Consider the following 10,399-nt stretch of genomic DNA (forward strand, 5'->3'; position numbering starts at 1 on the left):
CGAGCAACCACCCATTCCTCGCGCACTCCCGCAATTTTTGCTAATTTGATTCTGAAGGGTTGAGTTTTGATGGACTTGGAATAAATCTGATTCTCTTGAGCCTCTTCTATGTGCAACAAAGCAATATATTCTTCGATGATAGGAACCATGTCTTCTTGATTGAAAGTGAAGCAGTTGTAACCTGGATTCCAAAATTGAATCAAGGCTTGGAGCAGCTCATCCTCTATGTCAACATACAACAGATAGGAAATGTCCCCATAACACTGGTAAAACTGCAGTTTCTTACTTGATTCCCATTTTTCCCAAATGTCTCGTAAGTCTTGGACGTCATTTCTTTTAAGAGAAATAGGAGCATAACCCAATAATTATGACACATGATCGGCTTGCAAACTGTCCCCTTCTTGTCTTTGTAGTGCTTCAGACCACTGTCGTACCTCGGAGTTTTGAACAATTTGACTCGAATACTTTTCGTCCATTACTGAAAGCTTTCCAATTTGATGATTAACTAAAGATCAAAACCTTCAATCTTGAATGATGCAATACAAATATCAAAAATGAAAGGAAACAAGAAAATGAAACAAGTTAGTACATGTAATGAGTTAATAAAATTTTGAAGAAAAAAAAACAAAAACAAAAACTACCCATCATGATAGCTACCCAAATATATTTTTTAATAAATAACAATCCTACCCAATCATGCTTTCTAACCCATATACTTAAAATAATAAGATAAACCTTAAACCGTATAATTTTCTAATTCACATGCATTTATAAAAATAAATTTAAAAAAGGTTAGAGTTCATTTCTCCTTTGTGTACACTTATTTGGGTACCTATGGACAAAGTTTCGGCTTGGTCTTAAATCGGGTGGGTTTCTATGGTTTATTATATGCAGAGTTTCGGTTCTAAGAGTAAAGGTACTCGAATTGTCCTTGTTGGTGCCCCTTGGGCGAGCCAGACCCTCAATCCTCACCCATTATAGGCTTAAGCGGATCGAGTTCAATTCGAGGGGGCACATTTCCCTATGCCTGACACGGAGAATAAATTCTCACGAAGACATAGGATATATGTACCCCGGAAGCTAATTGCTAGGTCTGACACGGAGAATAAATTCTCACGAAGACGTCGCTTTCACTCCCACTTAAAAGGAAGAGCTCGTGTATATAGCTTATGTTATGCAATGCAAGTATTGTGTGTGAGGAGAAATTATCAAACCTTTGACAAACAATGACACAAAAATGAACTAAAGCGAATTTGAGACTTTAACATCTGAAAATTAATCAAATACACTCATTAGTATACAAAGATATTAAATAACAATTGAAAGGAATCAAAGGAATCGTAAATTAAATATAACCGAATTCTCAATTTCTAACTATAGACACCATATATAATCGATTTAAGGCTTGAGCCTCTAATGTCCCCAGCGAAGTCGCCAAACTGTCATAACCGAATTCCGGCGATACGACGAGTATCGACTCATTTCGTGAAAACCCGATTTTGTAAAAGAAATGTTTCGGAGTCGCCATCGACCTTTTGGGTTAGGTAGGCCGAATACCCAAAAAATCTTCTTTTAAAAGAGTTTTTTAAGAAAAACATCATTTTAAAAGATGCATCGATCCACGTATAACCAGAAATTCATTTTTAGTAATAAAAAAAGTTCGGGGGTCGATTACGTGTGGGGAATGAGTAGCACCCCCACAACGCCCAAAATTGATACCCATCGATTATATATTGTCTCTAAATAGTAGAAATCTAAGAATTCGAATATATATTTAGATCACGATTTCATTATTCCTAATTCAACCATACAAATTATTATAGAACAAAAATTCTAAGGAAAAATATAAAATATTTTCTTATTTCCAATTGAAGAGAAAATACTCCCTAAAATACTTTAGGACGAATATTTCTCTTCCCAACTGAAATAAAAAGAATATAATAATTTTTCCTAAGGATTCCATATAAAAAAATTATTCTACCAAAGAAAGAAATTAAATTTATTAATCCGAATATTATTAGAAAAGATAAGGGATATTCAATAATTTAAAAACACCGAGACTTAATCTCTAATAAAATTAGCAAATTGTCTCGATAAGTTTAAAATAATGAATATTTCCTTTTCCCTTCAAAATTAATTAATTTTAAATGCAATCAATTTTTTAGGTTTTTCTAGTGGGATATTTATTTATTTTAAAATGTCGAAAAAGGACATCTAGTTGTTTTAAGACTGTTCCTTCTTAATATTTTAAAATACATAAATACTACCCTTAATCCAATTATATAATCGATTAAGTTATGCTAATGAGGCTTTTAAATAAAATAGAATATGATACATTGAAGCACTTAGCGGAAAAAATATAAATACACATGGATTAAAAAAACAATTTTAAAATTATTTATAACTTTATTTGACTTTATAAATATATACATAATTTTCTAAATATTATATTAACCTACGTCATGATATTTATTATAAAACACAAAGAAATAATATTTGGTTGTCCCTTGTTCCCATATGTAATGGGGTAAGGGGGAGGTAAGATAGTAGGCTGCCCCCAACACTAGGTTGAGAGCAGCTTCCGTAGGAGACCTCCAAATTATGAAATGCCCTCCATGGGACTCGATCCCACGACCTCAAGGTTAAGAACCTTGTGCTCTACCAACTGAGTTGCTTTAATATAACATTTACACAATATAATATATATGTAGTATTAAATAAGTATATAACGAAGTAAGAGACAATAAAATACATAAATAGATACATATTACATAAAACAAACTTTAATGCTATAAATAACAATATACATTTATCTATTCATTACATGGTGACAAAATAATTAGCAACTTTGATATCTTAAACATTAATAAAACAAATATTATAGTATTAAACCAGAAAATAACAAGTAGAAGCATCATAATCATAATAAAACCATAAATATATGACTAAAATGGAATATCATAAATATTAGTACCCAATTTCAAACACACAAAAAAACATACAACAGAGGACTAAATTAAAATAATACAAGATTATGCAACCAATTCGCAACTCATTGAAAATAAACAGAAATGGAGACCAAATCACAAAACACGGTAAAGCTAAGAGGACCTGAAGCGCGATTAACCCTAAAGAATGACTAACACACTACTCATATTAAACAGAAAGGATCAAGAGGGTGATTTACCCCTAAACTAGTGACCATGGCGTATAACAAGCTAAAGGTCTAGGGACCTTAGCGTGGTTTACCCAAAAACCTTAAATATCAATCCCTTCCCCCTTTCCAGATTTCACTTCTGCCAGTGGTTTCTAATCCCCAACTCTTTCTCTCTTTTCTTCCTCCCTCAACTCACAGCAACCTCTCACCAAGGAAATCAAAGAGAGCCACCACACACGGCGGCGCTACTACCCAAACCCGACTCTAATCGCTTTCCCTACGACTCTATTCGACAATGAACACAAAAACTCCAGGTAAATTTACTCTTAACTTATTTTCTTTTCCTAAAAATTTTATTCAAGCTTTGTTTTAGTTTATTATCTTTTTTTTTAAACCAAAGAAAACGAAAAGAGAATAAAAATACCTTAAAAAAAGTTTTTGTATTTCTGTTGAAAAAACGAGAGGAAGAGATCCTTCTCGGTTACATGGTTTTGGTTCTTATAACCAATTTTACATAGGTTTAAAAAAAATAATCCTAGTTCCACTGTGGTGTTACTGTTGTTGATAATGGTGTGCTTTTAATGCTCCGGATATTTCGGGATTTTGTTGAGCGAGTTTGGACCGGCGGTGACGACTGAATCATGATATCTCTATGGTTAGAATTAGAGTTAAGTTTATATCGAGTTTGAATTTTTAAGATTTGAGGTTATGAGATTTAGGGGTTATAAAAAATGGTGACTACAGAAACTCATTTAGCATATTCCCAACTAAATTCAAAATCTCCAAATCCACAAATTTTGACAACGATCATGGAATCTTACATTAAGTTCATTATAAACCTTATATTCAAAACCTTCAAATTTGTCAATCCGACAAATTCATTCGATAACTTCCTAATTAATGAATACCCTGTAAATTTGTCGCCCCTTTATTTTTGAACCAGTCCACCCAAAGTCCCCCAAACCACTATTTTTACCCAAAACCACAAATAAAAAGCTGGAACAGCTTTCAACAACGTGACTGAAAAGAAATGAAAAAGATGAAACATTTTGAAGAAAGGGAAAATGAATAACAGACTTTGAAAAACTAAAGATGAATTGAAGAGTCTTTGAGTGGGGAAGAGAGGAGAATTTGAGATTTACCAAGTAAACTCCAAGATTGAATGCTTCGATGACTAGATCTGAGCATTGTTTTCATCGAATTCAATCTTCTTGTCTTTAGATTTGTCACTCTCTTTGAGCTCTGGATTGGTCCTCAACGACAGGGATTTGTAACCATCAAGTTCAAGACCAGAAGCCGAGCAATAAGCTCTAAGAATGGCAACTCTAACGTCGGAAGATGAATCTTGTTCCTTTGGTCGACGTTTTTAGGGTGGATGTGAAGAGCATGGGTGGAAAGGGAAAGAAAAGGGGAAAGAAATAAAGTGAAAAAAATATTAAAATTGTGATACAGATTTGCTTTCAAAACTACGTAGTTTTAGAGTGGTAGGAAAACAAAAGCAGAAATCATAAATTCAATCCTCGGGGAAAAAGAAAAAGAAAAATCACTACTTCAATCTTTTGACGTGGAAATAGGTGCCGTCAGCAGAAAATAATGATTCTATTGGTCGAGATTGTTAAAGATAGACATTGATGAAATTAAATAAATTCAATGGTAAAAATGATAAGAAAATATAATAAAGATGAAATTGATAAATTTAACCTACTACAAGTGCATCTGTGACCCTTAAGTCGAATCTTTAAATATTGAATGGGCTTTTATAAAATGTTTAGTACATTTTTAAGTGCTTAAAAGTAATGTCTTAAATTGACTTTTAATGTCTAAAGAATTTTTCATTAAAAATAGATACTTAACATTACAACGTTAATATTTTAGGTACCCGACTATATCTATCTTAGATTTGACCATTAAGTGACATGTGTCACATATAAAATTTTAAATTTTTTTATTTAAAAAAAATTTAATATTATAATTTAAAAAAATATCAAAATTTTCTCAAATCTTAAAAACATACCCAAAACTTTGAAAAATCTAATTTTAATCATTATACCCATGTCAATCGCCTCCCTTTGTTGTCTTCGTTGTCATTGACCGGACCTAACCACGGTTACGCCTCCACTTGACGGACAGTCACCTGATGAACAATCACCGATGAACCTTAAATCACGATTTAAACTCGACGACGACAAGGTAAATGTTGTTTTTGTGCGATTTTACAGGGTTTGACGGTTCAATTGATGGAAAGGAAAGCGACACGCAAGAAGGGAGATGGCAATGACGACGCCGACGTCGGTGGCAAGGGAGAAATAAGGATTAGGGTTGGGATTTTTTTTTGTAAATTTAGATAATTTAGGGTTTTTTTAAATAAATGTAGTAAAATTTTTAAGTTTTTTAAACATTTTTTAAAATTACCAGAATGTGGCACGTGACGCGTAACGGCAGTTATGGTTCGGGCACCTAAAATAGTAACGGTTGTAACGTTAGGTACTTATTTTTAATGAAAAATTCTTTAAAACGCCAAAAATCAATTTAAAATGTAGTCTAGACACTTAAAAGTTTTTAAGCCCTTATAAATAGAAAATTAAAGATAACAATCTGTTTTCTCCCTAAGTGACCGTGACTGTGCCTTAAGTATATCTATTTCTACCCTTACATTGAAATATGCCGTACCTAATGTTAGTTAAATCGCTGCTGAGATCAAAGCTAGAGTTTCTATTCCAAGTACCACACTAGAGCTTAATAGTTCATCAAAACTTGGGCAATTACAATTCCACTAAGGTTTATGAGAAGTAGAATTGCATTAATCTATAGTCATAAAACTGGTTTAAACAGTATAATAAAGCATGCAAAAAGGGGGAATTGGTTCAGTCCATCAACCCACAATTGGTGATTACCACCTTTGCGTAGGGGCGATTGAAGCCTTTTTCTGCCACCACAGCTCTTTTATTGCCTAATTGTTTAGCCACCCTGCTCACACAAGCACACATTTCTCATTAGTTCTTCTCTTCTGACATTATACAACTTGGAATTGTCTATTTATCATCAACTCTTTAAAGATGCAAGGAAATACAAATCAACAAATTGGTCATGGTTCTACTAATTTCTTTCATTTTCCCTTTATCTATGGCTCAATGAAAAACATTAGCCTCCAACACATTTGTATAAATGGTCATTTTGAATTCTTTTCTTTTTTGAGTATTTTAACCGAAACATGACATTTTCTCATTTGCTTAGTTGCTGACATGTTACATGATACGATATGCATCATGTCGTTCAAAATGATGGCATGACATGTGTCATGTCACCAATTAAACACATGTAGAAATGTTATATCACCGACATGACTTTAGCTACTATTCAACTAATGATTTTCATGCAATAAAGACTAATCGACCAAAAATTGAATCAATGAAAGTAAATAAAAAAGGACCAAAGTAATCATTTAAAGAACATTGAAGACTAATTTTGTCATTATGTATTTATCTATCCGGTCTCAAGGAAAAGTTGAATCCTATAGGAAGGAATCAAACCTCTATGGCGGATATCACATTCAATTGTTTTGTTTGATTTCGAATTGCCATGGGTTGAAAGGCATACCTGAAATAAGGAGAACCGGTGCTCTCTTGAACATTTTTGACTTGTCCAATTCTCTTTACAACCTCAATTCCGTCCAATACCTGTCCAATTACAAGAGCTGAAGCATCAAGTTCTGGAGAATCCTTGACGGAAATCACAAACTCAGTACCATTCGGTTCGGTTCCGACTTCCTCCTGATCGATCTCCAGCTTCCCCTTGCGTGCCATTAGCTTCAGTTTGGGCGGTGGTTTAGAGGGATCCCTCACCAGTATTCCCACTGTACCAGCCAAGTTCTTAACCCCTGGACACTTGTCATACACTCTCTCCCACTCCTCCTTCAGAGTTTCAACTCCCAAATTGCTTCCAGTTCTCTAGGCAAGCTCCGCATCGACACCATAAGACCTCTATCCGCCATGTTGCACGTAGTTTGGCATAATCGTAATGAACTCTTTCCGTCTGTAGCTAACTCCGGCAGCTCCACTTACTAGGCTACTAATCCAGGCAGCAGCGGCTGGAACATCGTCTCCGTATATTCCGATAACAATGAGACTGGCAGGCTCTCCGTCGATGTCTATATCGAGAAAAGCTCGTTTGGTAGCAACTTTGTTGTTGCAATTAGGATCGGGAGTACTAGTAGAAACATTCTCTTCCTGTTGATTGGAACCTGGTGAATTTTCATCAGCCTTTGCCTTGGGGGGGGGGGGAAGGGTTGGATAGAGTGGTTCCAGTGCCTGTGTACCCAAGAGAAGAAGTAGTGAGGTGTTGGTGCAAATTGTAAGGTCTCGCCAGGAAAATTTGAACCGTTTCAGAATGGGGCAACAAGGAGAGGGTGGCGTTGGAGGCTGGAGTAAGTGCAGGGAGGATTGTAAGAATTTAAGGTTCTTTAACATTTCTGTGTTTGATTCTGCTTCACTACCCGAGGAGAGGTGAATTGTACTGCATATAATACTGTATTTGAATTACATGATATCATTGCAGATATATTTGAGGATAAGGAAAATACTGAGTCAATCCATCTAAAACACAAGCTCTTTAGAAATGCTTTATATTTTGTGGTGCCTGTCACACGGACCGCCACTGGGAATAATGAGATTGTTGCCACTGAGCCGCGATGGCTATGGCCCATGTTCTGCGATTTTAACCATTAGCAACGCATCCTGTGAGAAGCATAACAATTCAAGACTTGGGCTACGGGTGCAGACAAGCTTATTAGGCTTAGGAAGCCCAAAATAAAGGAAGCATGGATATATATATATATTAAGAGCATTGAACTTGAAGGTGCAGTCCAGTCCTTGTAACAGGGCGCTTCTTTTCTTCTATTTCCCTCCCCTGCAATAGGATCCGCGTACCGCCACGGTGGCAGTGTCTCAAAAATAAATATATTTGAACGTTGTTGTAGGGAACAAGGACACACGGTGGTGTTAAGCAATTCATCTTATATGATTTAGATTAAAAAAATCGTAGTTAATAATATTGGTGGTAATTATAGAGATGAAGTAAAAAAGGTTTTAGAGGGAGAGAATGTGAAACAAAAAGATAGGAAGAGGAGATACAAATGCTTTTCCTTGTCTGACATAAAGATTTATATCAGTGTCAGATATAATATTATGATAATCGTCTATAAATCAATAAAGTTAATATCGATAATAAATGATTATATTTAGTCCTGATGATTTTATGATAGTTATAAACGTTTTACTTTTTTTTTGGTGTGAACGAAGAATCGTAATCGATGATACTAATTGTGAAGGGAGAGAAACAAAAAAGATTTGTGAGAAAGAGTTCATGAAGCATAAAGATTGGAAGAAGAGTAATTAGAAACATTTCTCCTTGTTTGATACAAGGGTTTATATATTGATTTCTCGATTGTGTCGGTGATAGACTTAAGATTATAATTATTATCATAGATTGATAGAATTAATAAATATGGTTGTCATTCAATAAATTTGATCCTGAAATTTTTTAGACTTGTCCATAATCTTGCCGAGAGATAAAATAACTAATCGAAGAATACTAAACTTTAACTTAAGATATTTTGATTGGCTTAATACAAAAATAAGTGTCTAAACTATACTTGAAATTAACTTTTGGTGCTTAAAGAATTTTTTTGTTTAAAATAGGTTCCTAATTTTTTCTACATTACAGTTGTAGGTGACTACCGTTAAAAAACTCATTAAGTGACATGTGTCGCGTTTATATATATTTTTAAATTATTTTAAAAATAAATATTATTTAATAAAATGCGTCACTTAACGGGTTGATAGTAGGAAAAGTGCTCAAGCTTGAAGTAGAAATTATGAATTATTAATTGCTGTGGTTCTTTGAATTTATCTTCCATATTTTGAGACCCAGTAGCAGATAAGTAGCTTTGGCTATTATTATTTTATTATTCAACAATAGTAAAAGCCCCATCCATTCACCGTTTCCCACTTTCTTTTTTAAAATTCGGCAGCTTTGGTCCCTGTGTTTTTAATTGAATCTATCGTGAAGAGAGAGTGAAAGAAACAGCGTTAGATACTACAGTTATTTTATCACATTCATAAATCCAATACAGTTTCCCTGTCCCTGTAGGGTCATTGGAAATTGGCAAAGTAGAAAAATCCAACATTATACGCATCAAGTAGCCCGTGTACTCGTAGAAACACGGTCGAAACACGGTCGCCACTCGATTTCATCCACCCCGCACCCCAAAAACCCTCTATAAATATAAAACACTGCTAGTCTCAAATTTCCAAACCTCCTCCGGAACCAAAATGGCAAAGCTCTCGTGCCTCGAATTTCATCAAGTCTTCATGTAGTACCACTAAATACCCAGCCCTTTGCATCCAGTCTCTGGCCGCGTTCGCCCCTTCCATCCAGCAGAGCCCGCGGCAACTGGCTCAGACAGCCCTGTCGGTGAGCCTGGACAGGGCGAGGGCCACACAGGCATTCGTCTCCAAGATGAAGAAATTCAAGGGGCTTAAGAAGAGGGAATACGAAGCAATCAATGATTGCAGTGAAGAGATGAATGAAGGCGTGGACAGGCTGAGCAAATCTGTGAAAGAGCTGAAGCACATGGGGCAAGCCAATGGTCAAGATTTCTTGTGGCACATCAGCAACGTGGAGACGTGGGTTAGTGCTGCACTGACAGATGAGAACACTTGCTTTGATGGGTTTGCAGGGAAGGGTTTGGATGGTAAGGTTAAGGCCTCCATTAGAGGTCGTGTGATCAATGTTGCTCAGGTCACCAGCAATGCTTTGTCTTTGGTTAACCAGTTTGCATCCAAGCAGTAAAGTTGGGAAAGAGTAAAAGTTGGTCCAGCAGTGTCAGTTTTGTCATGTGGTTTGGCCTTGAATCCCGTTTTCAAATGTAACAATATGAAATATGAATGAAGTTTTTCTTAGCAAAAGCATTGGTTTCTCATTGCTTTACAGGACGGTGCTTAGACTTTGCTCTGCTTTATTATTATATTTTTGGTAATTGACTAAGTGTACTGTATAAGTGGCTGGGTTGGAGCCTTGAATTAAGGAAATTTCACGCTAATCGCCGTAATTTACGAATTGATCGAAGGACCCATGTGTAGTTTTCCATATTACTAGTTCACAGTCTTCTTTACTACTTAGGCCAAGGTTTACGCATATAACATTTAAAACTAACGCCATATAAGCTTATCGACTTGTCTCACT

The 10,399-nt window shown here is 35.3% G+C and overlaps 1 protein-coding gene and 1 pseudogene across 1 annotated transcript; one reads left to right on the forward strand and one right to left on the reverse strand.

Moving 5' to 3' along the window:
* Nucleotides 1–6,001: 6,001 nt before the first annotated feature.
* LOC120158548 lies at nucleotides 6,002–7,652 on the reverse strand (annotated as a pseudogene).
* A 167-nt stretch (nucleotides 7,653–7,819) lies between these two features.
* On the forward strand, nucleotides 7,820–10,134 carry LOC120158774 (21 kDa protein-like). Its single transcript, XM_039169535.1, has 2 exons — nucleotides 7,820–7,927; nucleotides 9,455–10,134. Exons 1-2 carry the CDS (start codon nucleotides 7,820–7,822, stop codon nucleotides 10,004–10,006), a joined length of 660 nt encoding a protein of 219 aa, XP_039025466.1. The 3' UTR covers nucleotides 10,007–10,134.
* The last annotated feature ends 265 nt before the right edge of the window (nucleotides 10,135–10,399 follow it).

Source organism: Hibiscus syriacus, unplaced genomic scaffold (genome assembly GCF_006381635.1).
Source record: "Hibiscus syriacus cultivar Baekdansim isolate YM2019G1 unplaced genomic scaffold, ASM638163v2 tig00111330_pilon, whole genome shotgun sequence".
Taxonomy (NCBI): Eukaryota; Viridiplantae; Streptophyta; class Magnoliopsida; order Malvales; family Malvaceae; genus Hibiscus; species Hibiscus syriacus.